Source organism: Rhinoderma darwinii, unplaced genomic scaffold, assembly GCF_050947455.1.
Source record: "Rhinoderma darwinii isolate aRhiDar2 unplaced genomic scaffold, aRhiDar2.hap1 Scaffold_130, whole genome shotgun sequence".
Classification (NCBI taxonomy): domain Eukaryota; kingdom Metazoa; phylum Chordata; class Amphibia; order Anura; family Rhinodermatidae; genus Rhinoderma; species Rhinoderma darwinii.
The window spans coordinates 3,373,833-3,392,175 of NW_027461962.1; the positions used below are offsets into that span (position 1 = coordinate 3,373,833).

At 42.6% G+C, this 18,343-nt stretch overlaps 1 protein-coding gene across 1 annotated transcript; it reads left to right on the forward strand.

Annotated features, from left to right (window-relative positions):
• Positions 1-1,376: 1,376 nt before the first annotated feature.
• On the forward strand, positions 1,377-7,475 carry LOC142699123 (uncharacterized). The gene is made up of 3 exons (XM_075848012.1): positions 1,377-1,478; positions 4,735-5,639; positions 7,441-7,475. Exons 2-3 carry the CDS (start codon positions 4,745-4,747, stop codon positions 7,473-7,475), a joined length of 930 nt encoding a protein of 309 aa, XP_075704127.1. The 5' UTR covers positions 1,377-1,478; positions 4,735-4,744.
• Positions 7,476-18,343: the final 10,868 nt, after the last annotated feature.

Sequence of the window (18,343 nt, forward strand, 5' to 3'; positions counted from 1 at the left end):
ACTTTTTTTTTTATATTTTACTACTTTTATTGATAATAAACGTTTAGTTAAAATAAAAATGTTTTGTGTCGCCACATTCTAAGAGCCATAACTTTTTCTTTTTTGACTGATTGAGCAGTGTGAGGGATTATTTTTTGCGGGATGAGCTGTAGTTTTTATTGGTAGCAGTTTTTGGTACGTAGAAATTTTTGATCACTTTTCATTAAAACATTTTTAGTGCTAAGTTGACCAAGAAACAGCGATTTTGGCGTTTTACATTTTCTATTTTTTACAGTATTCACCTTGCACATTAAATAACGCTATATTGTAATAGTTCAGACTTTTACGGATGCAGCAATACCAATTTTGTTTACTTTTTTATTTTTTACATTACTTTAGGGGGAAAATGGGAAAAGGTTTTTTTAACTATATGTTTTTAATTTTTTTCACTACTAAAAACATTTTTGCACTTTTTTTACACACTTTATTAGCCGCCCTAGGGGATTTGAACCAGCGATCATACTAACGTATTGCAGTATATTGTCATTTTTACAGGCTTAAGTTAAGTGAAGGCAGCTCTGGGTGCCATCATTAGGCCCATGAGCTGCCATTACAATCATTGTCACCCCCTGATCTAACTGGGGGGGGGGGGGTGATGAACTGTCAGAGGGGGCCGCCCCCCTTTTTTCAATGCCTCAGATGCTCGCGATTGACCGCAGCATTTGAGGGGTTAAACAGCTAGGAACAGCACGATCACTGCTCCCGGCTGTTAGTCCCGGGTGTCCACTGTAAAACACAGCCGACACACGCAGCATATGGAGCGCACTCTAAACATCACCACCCGCACCCGGATGTAATAGCACGTCACGGTGCACAAAGGGGTTAATGGTCTCTTTTACGCAAAAGTAATTGGATGGCTGGTAAATCCCCAATTGTTATGAATTGGTTGAAGTTGGTTAAGACAATTAAAGAATATGAGAAAATAAGAGCAGACAAGAAAAATTGTATAACAAAGTGGGAGGAAATATTGGGGATATGGAATTGATTGGTGTTCTATAGGAAGGTATAATTATTATTTTATCATAAGAAGGTTATAATTTTATGGTACTTAATGATCTTTGGGGTGGGAGGGGGATGGGATTGGGGAGATATATGTTGTCTGATGTAAATTGTGCAGATAAATTGTTGAGCATTATGATATTTATAATTACTGGATATTGAAATGTTGTAATGTTTTTATTACTGAAATTCAATAAAGATATGTGAAAAAAAACAAAAAACATTTGATGTGTGTTAGAATGTAAGGTAAGTGTGAGGTCATCAGTGATGTCATAATTCACCTTCTCTATAAAAGCTGCAGATCGGTCACATTCCGTTGAGCCGCTATAGACCAATAGTTTCTTGCTTTTTGGTACGTCGCTCTCACTTGACTTTTTCTTGAGTCCTGTGACTTCTAGAAATCTTGCTTTATCCAGAAGCTTCAGATCCACGATTCAGAGGTAAGAGGAGAACATGTAGAATGTTTCTTGTGAAGTAATGCAGCGAGTTCCATGTGCTGCCACTGTAAGAATGTTTCTCTTTCACCCTCTTACTGGGTTAGATTCTAAGGTCAGGCGCAATAAATGAAATACAAGATTGAGTGTATGAAAATGTATATTGTATAAAGAGTGAAATGACTGTTAGTTATTCTGAGACTTCTATGGAGATTTGTACATAGCGACAGCCATAAACAAGGAACTTTACAGAGACACTTTTTCCTTATCATCAACAATTACATGACAGGTTATAGTTACCATCCATGGTCTCCCCACACTCCAGGAAGTCTCCTTTCCAGTATGTCCCTCCTCAAGTGGCCTCCCAAGTGGCTGCCCTCATGTCATGCTTGGGTCTTTTATGCCCCCTTGTCTGCCCCTCTTAGAGACAAATAGTGTGACCTTCCTGATAAAAAGAACTTCCCCCCTCATGTAACATGCGGATATAGAATATTGGTGCCACTTATCAACCTCCTTTAGCATTTATGACATCCTGAGTTTGTCCATGGGTAAGACTGGGTTCACACTACTGGTTAGCACCTGTAAGAGATACCTGTGAACCTCGGGGTCATTTATTGTGAGAATCAGGGTAAACAATAGGAAACTTGCAAACGGATGAGACGCATTTCATTAAGAAACGCAACTATACCCATGATCCTCCATCTTTGATTTACCCAAATAAAATACCCTAACAGTGATCACAATATAGTTACATTTTACCTATACTGTAAAAAACAAACGCAGGCTGGGAGGGCAAAAACATTTAATTTTAAGAAAGCCAATTTCCCCAGGATGAGGGCTGCAATTCAGGATATAGACTGGGAAGAACTAATGTCAAATAATGGAACAAATGATAAATGGGAGATTTTCAAATCTACTTTGAGTTATTATAGTGCAAAATTTATTCCTACAGGTAATAAGTATAAACGACTCAAACTAAATCCCACATGGCTTACACCTTCTGTGAAAGGGGCAATACATGACAAAAAAAGGGCATTTAAAAAATACAAATCTGAGGGTACAGCTGTAGCCTTTGTAAAATATAAAGAGCTTAATAAAATCTGTAAAAATGTAATAAAATTAGCAAAAATACAAAATGAAAGGCAGGTGGCCAAGGATAGTAAAACAAATCCTAAAAAATTCTTCAAGCATATAAATGCAAAAAAGCCAAGGTCTGAACATGTAGGACCCCTAGATAATGGTAATGGGGAGTTGATCACAGGGGATCAAGAGAAGGCAGAGTTACTAAATGGGTTCTTTAGCTCTGTATATACAACAGAAGAAAGAGCAGCTGATGTAGCCGGTGCCAGTGCTGTTAATATATCAGTTGATATACTGAATTGGATGAATGTAGAGATGGTCCAAGCTAAATTAAATAAAATAAATGTGCACAAGGCCCCGGGACCAGATGGGTTACACCCTAGAATTCTTAAAGAGCTTAGTTCAGTTATTTCTGTCCCCCTTTTCATAATATTCAGAGAATCTCTAGTGACTGGTATAGTGCCAAGGGACTGGCGCAGGGCAAATGTGGTGCCTATTTTCAAAAAGGGCTCTAGGTCTTCCCCGGGTAATTATAGACCAGTAAGCTTAACATCCATCGTGGGGAAAATGTTTGAGGGGCTATTGAGGGACTATATACACTATTATGTGACAATAAATAGCATTATAAGTGACAGCAAGCACGGTTTTACTAAGGACAGAAGTTGTCAAACTAACCTAATCTGTTTTTATGAAGAGGTGAGCAGAAGTCTAGACAGAGGGGCCGCTGTGGATTTAGTGTTTTTGGACTTTGCAAAGGCATTTGACACTGTCCCCCATAGATGCCTAATGGGTAAATTAAGGACTATAGGTTTAGAAAATATAGTTTGTAATTGGATTGAGAATTGGCTCAAGGACCGTATCCAGAGAGTTGTCGTCAATGATTCCTACTCTGAATGGTCCCCGGTTATAAGTGGTGTACCCCAGGGTTCAGTGCTGGGACCACTATTATTCAACTTATTTATTAATGATATAGAGGAAGGGATTAATAGCACTATTTCTATTTTTGCAGATGACACCAAGCTATGTAATATAGTTCAGACTATGGAAGATGTTCATGAATTACAGGCAGATTTAAACAAACTAAGTGTTTGGGCGTCCACTTGGCAAATGAAGTTTAATGTAGATAAATGTAAAGTTATGCATCTGGGTACCAACAACCTGCATGCATCATATGTCCTAGGGGGCGCTACACTGGCGGATTCACTTGTTGAGAAGGATCTGGGTGTACTTGTAAATCATAAACTCAATAACAGCATGCAGTGTCAATCAGCTGCTTCAAAGGCCAGCAGGATATTGTCGTGTATTAAAAGAGGCATGGACTCGCGGGACAGGGATGTAATAATGCCACTTTACAAAGCATTAGTGAGGCCTCATCTAGAATATGCAGTTCAGTTCTGGGCTCCAGTTCATAGAAAGGATGCCCTGGAGTTGGAAAAAATACAAAGAAGAGCAACGAAGCTAATAAGGGGCATGGAGAATTTAAGTTATGAGGAAAGATTGAAAGAATTAAACCTATTTAGCCTTGAAAAAAGACGACTAAGGGGGGACATGATTAACTTATATAAATATATTAATGGCACATACAAAAAATATGGTGATATCCTGTTCCTTGTAAAACCCGCTCAAAAAACAAGGGGGCACTCCCTCCGTCTGGAGAAAAAAAGGTTTAAGCTGCAGAGGCAACAAGGCTTCTTTACAGTGAGAACTGTGAATCTATGGAATAGCCTACCGCAGGAGCTGGTCACAGCAGGGACAGTAGATGGCTTTAAAAAAGGGTTAGATAATTTCCTAGAACAAAAAAATATTAGCTCCTATGTGTAGACATTTTTCCTTCCCTTTTCCCTTCCCTTGGTTGAACTTGATGGACATGTGTCTTTTTTCAGCCGTACTAACTATGTAACTATGTAACTATATATAATATTACATATAACCTTATATGTGGCTTTCATTTTCTGAAACCTTTAAATTCTTACACCACCAGAGGGCGCAGTGTAGAGGAGTGCCGCTGTCTCCTCTGGCTGCACTGTCCTGTCTCTGCCTTGGGAGGGCGCTCTTCATGCAGTTATCACATGTTTATTGGGGAGGGGGCTGATAATTGAGGACAGAGAAGTCTAGAATCTATTTTCTTTTTGGAAGATGATTTAGAAACATGTAACCACACGATGATTTCTCGCCTCAGCAGATTTGTGGATATGAAGATTATGAATAGAAAACATCAGACATTCTGTGTGGACACAAATCAAGAGCTCAGAAATGCTTTGGACACCTGGGATTTGGTGGAAGAAGACGTCTTAGGAGCCTGTGTCCCTTATTTCATCCACGAGAAGGCGGCTGAAGATCTCTTCACTTATACGGATGTGTTTCAGAAAGCCATTCTGAGTAGCCTGTTACCATCTCAATACAACGCCGCCATGTGCCGCTTCTTCATCAGAGTCATTCAGTACAGAAGAGACGCGGCACACTACCTGAAGGAATATATAATCAATGTGCTATGTGAGCACTTGAAGGTGGAGTACATGAAGGGACAATACTATTCCTACGCCATGACTAAGAAGGTTATTGTCTGGCTGAGCATCCTCCATCTTGAAGCGGTGGTCGGGGAACTGAGATACAACATCGTTTATGAGGATTTCAATGCTGCCATTGTCGACACTTTGACAGAAGTGACATCTCTGTGTGCTACAGTCATCATGCCACACATCTTGGACATGCTGCCAGTGCTGGGCCAAGTGGTCAAAAATGCTCCTGACCAACTATCTAAGGAGACGTTGTGCTATGCTATAAGACGTTTATGCGGCAGCATCCAAGAATATATTGTGAAGGGTGGCAGCTGCAAAGTGCAACTTATGAAGGCCATAAGCAACATGAAGGCCAACATTTCCACCTGGTTGCCTGATGTCCATGCTGAGCTTCAAGACTCCACCAAAGTTGCCCTGGAATTCTTTACTTTACCCGAATCATCAGAGAACCAGCCGACCGAGCCAGTCAATGACGAGTTACAGACCCTTCCTCACGCCGAGCTCCTAGAAAAGTACAGGGAGCAATTTGCTGCGGAGAATAAGGAACTGGAAGATACAGAGAAGCAGCGTATTGGGATGAACATGCTTGTGACATCTCTGGTATCTGGCAGGAAAATAACAAAAGATTTCCTTCAGTTTCTGCTCAATGCCCTGAAGAATGCGGACCCAAAGGCCAAAATGACAGCAGCTATGTTCTTCAATGAGGCTTTGAAGCATCCAAGACTTATAAAGCAGAAATACCAAGAGTGCGCAATCCAACATCTGCTGAAGATCATAGAAGAGGACGATAACATCTTGTGCAGCATCGCCATGGAGGCACTGGGGAATGCCACCACCGGAGCTACAAGACTGGTGGAGAGCTACAAGAATAAGATCATTGCCCACATGGAGTTTAGACTATCAAAAACCAGCAGCATCAAGATCATCATGGCGGCACTGAGGGTGCTGTCCTCCATTATCAGACACCTAAAGCTTTCTGTCCTCAGTAGACAATTCATTAAAATATCCCGGGAGCATATGGACTATCCGGATGGAGAAGTCCAGATTGCGGCCATAAACCTGTTAAGAGATCTGACAGAGAGCTGCCGCCTTCCGCTATTTGGATATTTTACAGACAAAGTCAGGAGCTGTATACCAACTTTACTCCTGAAATTACATAGCGACAACCAGGAGATAGTAGCAGCCAGTACTTCATCTCTGCAGAGCTGCCTCTCCTACATCAAAGGAGCCAACATTCGGGGATTTTTCCGGACGGAAATCTCTCCAAACATCAATGACCTGAAATCCATCTACAGCTGTCTGGCTCATAACCACCCAAAATTGATGAAGACCGTGCTCCTCCAGATCCCAAGCTATCTGGTCAACTCAGAGGACAAAGAGGCTGTAGTCAGACATGTTGAATTTGTTAAAGATGCCATCAACCATGATGTCATGTAAGACCTGGACTTATATAGTCTCAGCCTAGCTCTGGCCACACTGCACTGCGAAGGCTTCTCATGTAATATCAGAAAAGCCACTGAAAGGGCCATCTCCATCCTGGCCACCAAGTGGTTTTACATCGGCAGTGCCAACAAATAAATAAAATGCATTTATCAGGGATGAACCGCTGAGGACAGAGACATCAAGGTTGTAGATCACTTCCCCATGTACTATCCAATGGTTGTGGACATCAATATCAGCTGTCAAGACCTGAACATCAATATTAACATCTAGGGGGCAGAGCTAGCAGTCTGACTTGCGAACGAGCCTCAGGCCTACATCGAGGAGTGTGAACAAGGCGCGGACTCACTGGCCGGTGGAGTCCAGCGATGCCAGTTATCCATCAACATTAGATGACGGAGACCAAGGACTTAGCTGGCGAGACAGACTATACAGTCAGTGTATGGGCAGCATGGTGGTGCAGTTTGGGGAATATGCCCGTCATCAGATCATAGAGACGGTGTATAATGACAACTCCACATATAATATACAGATGTAATGACACGTCAAAAAATAAAAGTCTACTCTGTTTTATATTGAAATGAATGGGTGTACAGCCTGCAAGTGACTGAAGATAATAAAAAGTATAGAGCACTCATTGTTTTTTATTGTAGACTAGATACTTGAATTTTTTATACTGAGATTCATATCCTAAAAGGTTTTTAAGCGGGTCACAAATGGTACAAAAGGTGCACCTTAATATCATTTATCTTTATATTGGGGAATGTCAGGTCTAATAATTCCACTGGCCATCTATGTATGAACAACAATGAAGAATAATGATGCTGGGATCCTGTTACTGCCGGGTGATGCTTAATAGGCCAGAATTAATGACGGAACTGACTATAATACAACTGAAATGACTTGATAATGGTTCTGTTTCTGAACAGAAGTGAGAAGTCAATGCTTGAATGAAAATTATTGAAAACAAGAAATTTATTTCCTTTCTAATGAGAAAATTCCTAATGCCGTAGTTCACACACTGAAGTGAGGCTGCCACTGGCTGCAGATTCCAGGCTGGAACTAGTGAACAGGGGGCCGTTGCCCCCTGTCTGCTAGTTTCCATCTGGAATCTGTGGCATATGGGCGCCTCACCAGTTGGGAATAACTCTTTAGACGGCCATTGAAGCCTATGGGTAAGTTTTTGACGGATCCGTTGCCAAGCAACGGCAGGGCGTGCCAAAGTTCCCAGCATTCAAGAGACAAGATGGATGTGGAGAAATTGATCAGCCTGGTGCATGACCACCCAGAACTATGAGCAGGGGTGAACCTTGCCCCTCTGCTGCCTGAGGCGAACTATAAAAAGACGCCCCCCCCATTTATCAGAGTTTTCTCATTACTAGCTTTACATAACAAACACGCAGCATTTACATTTTTTTAACCTCTTAACGCCGAAGGACGGATATATCCATCCTCTGCAGCTGCTAGTTCGCGCAGGAGGACGGATATATCCGTCCTGTGATGGCGCGGGTACTCAGACTGTACCCACGCGATCAGCGGCAGGAGCACGGCTGTTATACACAGCCTGGCTCCTGCTGCAACTGCCGGAATCGAAGCGCGCTCCGATTCCGGCAGTTTAACCCATTAAATGCCGCTGTCAATAGTGACAGCGGCATCTAATGTGTTTGACAGAGGGAGGGAGCTCCCTCTGTCATCCCATCGGCGCCCCCGCAAACAAATCGCGGGTCGCCGTCGGGTTTCCATGGCAGCGGGGGGTCTAACAAAGACACCCAGGTCTATCTTCCGCAACTGCCTGTTAGGCGATATCGGAGGCATGACCTAACAGATTGCCTGTCAGTTTTACACTGACAGGCAATAATGCTTTGGTATACTAAGTATACCAAAGCATTATATATGCGATCAGCAGATCGCATAGTGAAGTCCCCTGGTGGGACTAAAAAAAAAAATGTCAATCAGTTAAATAAAGTTGGTGAAAAAAAAAATAATAATAATTACAGTGAAAATCAAATAAAACGACTTTTTTTGCCCAAAAAGTGGTTTTATTTAGTAAAAGTGTCAAAACAAATCACACAAACACATATATGGTATCCCCGCGATCGTAACGACTTGAACAATAAAATGAACACATTAATTAAACTGCCGGATGAACGGCGTCCAAAAAAAACGCAAAAAACTACGCCAAAATTCTCTCTTTTCTCCCATTCCCCCCATAAAAAATTAAATAAAAATTAATCCATAAGTCCTATGTACCCCAAAATAGTACTAATGAAAACTACATATTGGCCCGCAAAAATCAAGCCCCCATACGGCCACATTGACGGAAAAATAAAAACGTTACGGCTCTTGGAATGCGGTGATGCAAAAACAAGTAATTTTTTTCTAAAAGGCTTTTTATTGTGCAAACGTAGGAAAACATATAAAACCTTTACATATTTGGTATCCCCGTAATCGTGCCGACCCAGAGAATAAAGTGAACATGTTATTTACGCTGCATAGTAAACGGCGTAAATTTATAACATGAAAATCAATGCTGGAATAGCTGCTTATTTTCAATTCTCTCCTAAAATAAAGTTAATAAAAGTTAATCGATATATTATAAGCATCTAAATATTGTACAATTACAAAATACAACTCGTCCCGCAAAAAACAAGCCCTTATACGGCTATGTCGACGGAATACAAAAACAGTTACGACTCTTGGAATGCAACCGTGAAAAAGCAAAAAATAATCCTTGGTCATTAATGTGCAAAATGGCCCGGTCATTAAGGGGTTAAATAGGAAAACATTTGTTGTTTATTTGCTAAAGTGCTGTTTGAGGTATAGAAAAGATTTTAAGAATTCTACTTACTGTGTTACTTTAGTATCATAGATCAACAACGCAGCAAAAGGAGGATCAGGGCAAATTGGGGCAAATTTAAGTTCTTTTAAATGTTATACTGCTAACTTTTTTTTGGTAGGTTCCGCTGGAGCGTTTGGACTACGTCGTAGATTCATTGGACTACTTCAATGATCTACTTTTAAAAAAAATAAAAAAATTGTGAAAGAGGGTTGCATGGGGGAGTTTTCATTTCAATAAAAAAAATTTCTTATGGCTGTTTTTTGTAATACTTTATTATGGCCTTAGTAATGGCTGCTGTCTGATTGACAGCATTCAATTACTAAGGCTGGGGCTTAGCATTAGCCAGTAACAAGGCTATCACTAACCCCTATTATTACCCCAATTCCCACTGCCGCCAGGGATACCGGAAAGAGTCGAGTACGATTCAGTGCCTGACCATCTGAAACGACGGTTAGGCCTCAGGCTGGTATTATGAGGCTGGGAAGGGTCAAAAAACGTGGCCCTTCCCACCCTGGGGATGCTAGGCTGCAGCTGCTTTATTTTATCTGCCCATCATTGGTCCTTAACCCCTTCGCGCTCAGCGGCGTAATAATCCGTCGCGCTAACTATATCGTTAGCGCTCAGCGACGGACTATTACGTCGCGGGAGTAACGGCCATTTCGGCCGTCGTCCCGACACATGCAGGAGCTGTGACAGCTGCTGTCTCGTACAGCTGTCACAGCTCCTACAGCGGGGACCGATCGCTGTGTCCCCGCTGATTAACCCCTTAAAAGCCGTGTTCAATAGTGATCACGGCTTTTTAAGGGTTAAGCTACAATTGCCAGCCTGCTACGTGATAGCGGCTGGCGATGGTGGCTATGGCAACCGGACACCAAACAATGGCGTCCGGCTCTGCCATCGACGGAAGCCTAGTGGGTCCTGACGAAGTAGCTGACAGCTCTAATACACTGCACTACGCATGTAGTGCAGTCTATTAGAATTGCAATCAGGGCCTCCTGCCCTCAAGTCCCCTAGTGGGACAAAATAATAAAGTTAAAAAAAAGTTAAAAAAAGATGTGTAAAAATAAGAAAATAAAACATTTAAAAGTAATAAAAGTAAAAATCCCCCCTTTTTCCCTTATCAGTCCTTTATTATTAATAAAAATATATAAACAAACAAATAAACTATACATAATTGGTATTGGCGCGTCCGTAACGGCCTGAACTACAAAATTATTTCGTTATTTATCACGCGCGGTGAACGGCGTAAAAGAAAATAATAATAAACCGTACCAGAATCACCATTTTTTGGTCACTTCACCTCCCAAAAAATGTAATAAAAAGAGATCAAAAAGTCGCATGTACCTAAAAATGGTGCTGATCGAAACTGCAGTTCGTTACGCAAAAAATAAGTCCTCGCACGGCTTTATTGATTGAAAAATAAAAACGTTCTGGCTCTTAGAATAAGGTAACACAAAAAGTGAATGATTGTTTACAAAACGTATTTTATTGTGCAAACGCCATAAGACATAAAAAAAAACTATAAACATCTGGTATCGCCGTAAAAGAAAATAGATTAAAAAACAATAGTAGAATTTCTGTTTTTTAGTCACCACGCCAACTAAAAATAGAATAAAAACTGATCAAAAAGCCGCATGCACCCCATGAAAACTGCAATGAATCCCTCAAGGGGTCTAGTTTCCAAAATGGGGTCACTTTTGGGGGGTTTCCACTGTTTTGGCACCACAAGACCTCTTCAAACCGGACATGGTGCCTAATAAAAAGGAGGCCTCAAAATCCACTAGGTGCTCCTTTGCTTCGGAGTCCGCTGCTTCAGTCCATTACCGCCCGAGGGCCACATGTGGGATATTTCTCAAAACTGCAGAATCTGGGCAATACGTATTGAGTTGCGTTTCTCTGATAAAACCTTTTGTGTTATAAAAAAAATGGTATAAAGAGGATTTTCTGACAAAAAAAAATGTAAATTTCACCTCTACTTTGCTCTAAATTTCTGTGAAACATCTAAAGGGTTAATAAACTTTCTAAATGCTGTTGTGAATACTTTGAGGGGTCTTGTTTCTAAACTGGGGTGTTTCATAGGGGTTTCTAATATATAGGTCCATCAAAGAAACTTCAGAACTGAACTAGAACCTAAAAAAATAAATAAATTAGGCAATACTTTGCTTCTTACATTATACTGATAATGAGCCGTGCCCACCCCGAGATGACCCCAGTTTTGACCGTTTGTATAAACGGAGACCCCTATTAGACCGTTTCAGTGCCCGGTTTTCCCAAGCATACACCCCCGAGAAGTGTATTTCTATTGATGAGTCCTTGGTGGATTTTAAAGGGAGGGTTCAATTCCGCGAGTACCTGCCGGGTAAGAGGGCAAGGTATGGCGTGAAGATGTATAAGCTGTGAGAGTGCATCAGGGTATACCTACAGGTTTAGGATATATGAAGGGAAGGACACCAGTATTCAGCCCCCAGAATGCCCCCCCCTTACTGGGAGTTAATGCAAAAATTGTGTGGGATTTGGTGCACCCACTGCTGGACCAGGGTTACCACCTCTACCTGGATAATTTTTATACCGGCGTCCCACTCTTCAACTGCCTCGCTTCCAGTCCTGTGGCATGCGTCACTGCTAGAAGTTATCTGAGAGGCCTCCCTAAGACTCTGCAGGGCAAACAAGAAGGGGTGAGCGCAGGGCACATTCTAGCAGCAACATATTGTGTGTCAAGTACAAGAGAGATGCCACACCAGTACCCATGTACCTGTACGAGGTACCAGTACAGAGACCCCTAAACCAGACTGCATCTTGGACTACAATAGGTAAATGGGAGGGGTGGACTTGTCAGATCATGTCCTGAAGCCCTACTGCGCCATGCGGTGTGGTATGAGAAGCTGGCCGTGCACATCATACAGATGGCATTATACAATGCGTACGTGCTACGTCGATGTACAGGCCAGAGGGGAACTTTCCTGGAATTTCAAGAGGTGGTTATCAAGAACCTAATCTTTAGGGACCAGGAACGGGGGGGGGGCACCCAGTACTTCTGGAAGCGAGGCCACACGCATCGTACCAGGGCAACACTTTCCAGGAGAAGTTCCCCAAACTGGTAAGAAGGGAGAAAGTCAAAAGAGGTGCAAAGTCTGCTATAAAAGGGGTATAAGGGAGGACACAATATATCAATGTAACGCGTGTCCCGAATAACCAGAGCTCTGTATGAAAGAGTGTTTTAAAATTTATCATACATCCCTTGATTTATAACTTACCCCAATTCTACTTACCCTGATGTACTCCGCACAGCTTATCCCCCCTTATCTTTCCCTTCTGAGCCCTGCTGTGTGCCCAAGCAGCTGATAACAGCCACATTGAGGGTATTGCCATACACGGGAGAACCCACATTACAGTTTATGGGGTGTATCTCTCCGGTCAAAATGCTCACTACACCTCTAGATGAATGCCTTAAGGGTGTAGTTTTTAAAACGGGGTCACTTCTTGCGGGTTTCAACTGTACTGGGGCTTCTGCACACATGACTTCGCACCAGAAAATCCCCAGTAGGCCAAATGGTGGTCCTTTCGTTCTGAGCCCTCCCATGGGCCCAAACGGCAGTTTATCACCACAAATGGGGTATTGCTGCCCTCAGGACAAATTGCGCAACAGAATGGGGTATTTTAAGAAATTTTCAGCCAAAACTACATATTATTGGAAAAAATTCATTTTGTTTTAATTCCCAGCCCAATTCAAATAAGTTCTGTGACAAAACTGTGCGGTCAAAATTGTAACAACACCCATAAATGAATTCCTTGAGGGGTGTAGTTTCCAAAATGGGGTCACTTCTGGTGGGTTTCCATTGCTTTGATACCTCTGGGGCTCTGCAAATGCGACATGGCACCCGAAAACCAATCCAGCAAAATCTGGACTCCAACAAACACATAGCGCTCCTTTCATTCTGAGCCCTCCCATGGGCCCAAACGGCAGTTTATCACCACAAATGGGGTATTGCCGCACTAAGGACAAATTGGGCAACAAAATGGGGTATTTTGTTCCCTGTGAAAATAAGAAATTTTGATCACAAATTACATCTTATTGGAAAAAATGACATTTTTTTAATTTCACAGCCCAATTCAAATAGGTGCTGTGAAAAAACTGTGCGGTCAAAATGGTAACAACAACCATAAATTAATTCCTTGAGGGTCAATATTTGGGGATTCCTACTGTTTTGGCACCTCAACACCTCTTCAAACCTTGCATGCTGCCTAAAATATATTCTAATAAAAAAGAGGCCTCAAAATGCACTAGGTGCTTCTTTGCTTCTAGGGCTTGTGTTTTATTTCACGAGCGCAGTAGAGCCACATGTGGGACATTTCTAAAAACTGCAGAATCTGGACAATACATATTTAGTAGTGTTTCTCTGGTAAAACCTTCTGTGTTACAGAAAAAAAATTGAATAAAATTGAAATTCAGCAAGAAAAATGAAATTTGCAAATTTCACCTCCACTTTGCTTTAATTCTTGTGAAATGCCTGAAGGGTTAAAAAACTTTCTAAATGCTGTTTTGAATACTTTGAGGGGTCTAGTTTTTAAAATGGGGTGTTTTATCAAGGTTTCTAATACATAGACCCCTCAAAGCCTCTTCAGAACTGAAGAAGTACCTTAAAAAAAAGGCTTTTGAAATTTTCTTAAAAAAATGAGAAATTGCTGTTTATGTTCTAAGCCTTGTAACGTCCAATAAAAATAAAAGAATGTTCAAAAAACGATGCCAATCTAAAGTAGACATATGGGAAATGTGAACTAGTAACTATTTTGGGTGGTATAACCGTCTGTTTTACAAGCAGATGCATTTAAATTCTGAAAAATGCTATTTTTCCCAATTTTTCTCTACATTTTGCAATTTTTCACCAATAAACACTGAATATATCGACCAAATTTTACCACGAACATGAAGCCCAATGTGTCACGAGAAAACAATCTCAGAATCGCTTGGATAGGTTTAAGCATTCCGACGTTATTACCACATAAAGTGAAATATGTCAGATTTGAAAAATGGGCTCTGAGCCTTAAGGCCAAAACTAGGCTGCGTCCTTAAGGGGTTAAAGGACGAGTGTCGCAAAAAACATTTTTTTATAGCAATTTGCTTTTAGTGTTTTATTAAAAAAATAAATATTTATTTGTGTGTTTGTGTTTTACTTTTTTTTATTTTTTAACTTTTTCTTGTCTATGGGGGCTGCCATTTTTTTTTCCATCTCTGTATGTGTCGATTAACGACACATACAGACATGGAATACGGCACACACAGCCCCATAGTGAATGCGAACGGGACCCGTTCCATCCACTATGCTGTACGCCGTCTGTGTGGGAACGGCACATGCGTCGCTCCCACACAGTCCAAATTGAAGTTCTTCGGCCGAGCGACGTCCGGTGCCATTTTCTTGTGGACCGGAAGCCGCGGTCGGGCAGTAAGATTACTACTTCCGGTCGCGGCTTCCGGACTTGTGTTCTGAAGCAAGCACTTGGAGCGGAGGGAGCAGACGGAGCGGACGGACCGGAGGGAGCGGCGGCGGCAGGAACAGGTAAGTTAGGTCTGTGTATGTATGTGTTTTAGTGTGTGATTACTACTGTATGTAAACCTACTACACTGTGTGTTAGCTAAAAAAAATGGCGACACACAGTGTAGGAGGTTTGAGCGTTCAATCCCCTCCTTTCTCCTGGCACTAGCCAGTAGAGATGAGCGAACTTATGAAAACTTCGGTTCGGCTGGTACGCCGAATTTCATGAAAAAGTTCGATTCGGACCGAACTAGTTCTGACCGAACCTGTAATTCAAGAAAGCCCCTAAAAACCGTGTATAACACTGTTTAAAAGCCCTAGAAGCCCTGTATAACACTCTTAGGTCACCCATGAGTGTATCCAAGTACTTTTGAGCTGTCTTTAAGACAAAGTTAGAGTCAAAGTTACGCCAACATGTATGGCTATAGGCACTGGCGTAGCTATAGGGGTCGCAGCGGTCGCAATTGCGACCGGGCCCCGAAGCCAGGGGGGCCCACGGCCCCCCGCTTCACATCAATAAAGAGGGCCCCTGTTACTATAGTAACATACTTTACTTACCTTCCTGGTTCCAGATCGCAGCGGAGGTCCTGACGTCAAGCGCTGTGCGCAGCGCATGACGTCACCACGCTATGCGCCGCGCACAGCATCGAGACGACAGAACTCCCGCCGCGGCCGAAGAGGAAGGTAAGATAGCCCTGACTGGCGGGGTCCGACTCCCGGGACCCGCCAATCAGCTGTTTTGAAGGGGCCGCAGCACTCGTACGAGAGCTGCTCCCCTTCATTCCGGTCACACTGTGAATCCGTGTCGGCGATTCACAGTGTGAGCGAGTAGTGAAATGAAGGGGAAGCAGCTCTCGTACGAGTGCTGCGGCCCCTTCAAAACAGCTGATTTGCGGGTCCCGGGAGACACATCAGCTATTGATGGCCTATCCTGAGGATAGGCCATCAATGTTTAGGGACTGCACAACCCCTAAGCCTACGATGTAGCAGGCTTAGGGGGCCCATGAGACAGGATCACAGATTGTGTGATCCTGTCTGCTGGGCCCTGTATCTAAGCCAATCACATGGTAGGCTTAGATACATGGCCCATGTGTGATCCTGTCTGCTGGGCCCTGTATCTAAGCCAATCACATGGTAGGCTTAGATACATGGCCCATGCGTGATCCTGTCTGCTGGGCCCTGTATCTAAGCCAATCACATGATAGGCTTAGATACATGGCCCATGTGTGATCCTGTCTGATGGGCCCTGTATATAAGCCAATCACATGGTAGGCTTAGATACATGGCCCATGTGTGATCCTGTCTGCTGGGCCCTGTATCTAAGCCTACCACACTGTAGGTTTAGATACAGGGCCCCAGCACACAGTAATCTTATACTGTATAAGATTACTGTCTGCTGGACCCTGTATTTAAGCCTACGTTGTGGTAGGCTTAGATACAGGGTCCCACAGACAGTATCACACATGGGCCCTGTATCTAAGCCTAACACATGTTACTAATCGTTTTTTGTGTGTTTTCTTACAGGTTCGGTCGTTGTATCTGGCTGGTTATGAAAAATGGGGGGGACCCCACGTCATTTAAAAAAAAAAATAATAATAATTGGAAAGAACGATGTGGGGCCCCCCCCATTTTTCATAACCAGCCAGATACAATAAAGCAGGAGCAGCCTAGCATCATCAGGGTAGGAAGGGCCACTGTTTTTGGCCTTTCCCCTGCTGATAATACCAGCCTGCGGCCACCCCAGTCGCCGACCATCACTACAGAGCCTTAGTAATGGAAGTTGTCAATCAGCCAGCGGCCATTACTAAGGCGGTGATAATAAAGTTTAAAAAGATACAAGCACATAGAAAAAATGTTTTATTGAAATAAAAAAACACAACCCTCATTAACCATTTTATTGAGAATAAAAAAAACGCCGTCATTGAAGTCCTCGTATCCGAAGTCCAACAACCGAACCTGTAAAAAAACACAAACACACAAAAATAATCAGTAACACATAAAGAAGCAAAATTATTATTCTTACCTATCCTGGGTCCAGCGCTGGAGACGCAATGTCAGCGAGCTGGGCCCTGTATCTAATCCAATCATGTGTGATACGGTCTGCTGAGCTGTGTATCTAATCCAATCATGTGTGATACTGTCTGCTGGGCCCTATATCTAATCCGATCATGTGTGATACTGTCTGCTGAGCCACTGTATCTAATCCTATCATGTGTGATACTGCCTTCTGAGCCACTGTATCTAATCCTATCATCTGTGGTACTGTCTGCTGAGCCACTGTATCTAATCCTATCATGTGTGGTACTGTCTGCTGAGCCACTGTATCTAATCCTATCATGTGTGATATTGTCTGCTGAGCCGCTGTATCTAATCCTATCATGTGTGATACTGTCTGCTGAGTCATTGTATCTAATCCTATAATGTGTGGTACCTTCTGCTGAGCCACTGTATCTAATCCTATCATGTGTGATACTGTCTGCTGGGCCACTGTATCTAACTAATCCTATCATGTGTGATACTGTCTGCTGAGCCACTGTATCTAATCCTATCATGTGTGATACTGTCTGCTGAGCCACTGTATCTAATCCTATCATGTGTGATACTGTCTGCTCAGCCACTGTATCTAATCCTATCATGTGTGATACTGTCTGCTGATCCGCTGTATCTAATCCTATCATGTGTGATACTGTCTGCTGGGCCACTGTATCTAATCCTATCATGTGTGATACTGTCTGCTCAGCCACTGTATCTAATCCTATCATGTGTGATACTGTCTGCTCAGCCACTGTATCTAATCCTATCATGTGTGATACTGTCTGCTCAGCCACTGTATCTAAGCCTATCATGTGTGATACTGTCTGCTGAGCCACTGTATCTAAGCCTATCATGTGTGATACTGTCTGCTCAGCCACTGTATCTAAGCCTATCATGTGTGATACTGTCTGCTGAGCCACTGTATCTAATCCTATCCATAGTTTATAGGGTCGTAGTGCTATAGATATGCTATGCTTATACACACACTTTTTTTTGCGCGGACACATATGTATTGGGGCTATTTCCCTGACATTTTAAGCCCTGAGGGTATGTTCACAAGGCAGCGTCTGTTACGGCTGAAATTACGGTGCTGTTTACAGGAGAAAACAGCACCGTAATTTCAGCCGTAATGGCATGTGCAGGCGTCTTTCGCTGCGTCCATTACGGACGTAATTGGAGCTGTTTTTCTATGGAGTCCATGGAAAACGGCTCCATTTACGTCTGAAGAAGTGGCAGGCACTTCTTTGACGCGGGCATCTTTTTTACGCGCCGCCTTTTGACAGCGGCGCGTAAAAAAAAATGACCGTCGGCACAGAACATCGTAAGACCCATTCAAATGAAAGGGCAGATGTTTGCCAACGCTTTTGAGCCGCATTTTCGGACGTAATTCAATGCTAAAACACCCGAATTCCGTCCGTAAATAGGGTG

Bases quoted from the DNA above. Each gene is read 5' to 3' on its own strand.
- LOC142699123 (XM_075848012.1), top strand. From the start codon at position 4,745: ATGAAGATTATGAATAGAAAACATCAGACATTCTGTGTGGACACAAAT. The intron at 5,640-7,440 runs GTATTGGGATGA...GTTTCTGAACAG, and splicing joins GGAAGATACAGAGAAGCAGC to AAGTGAGAAGTCAATGCTTG.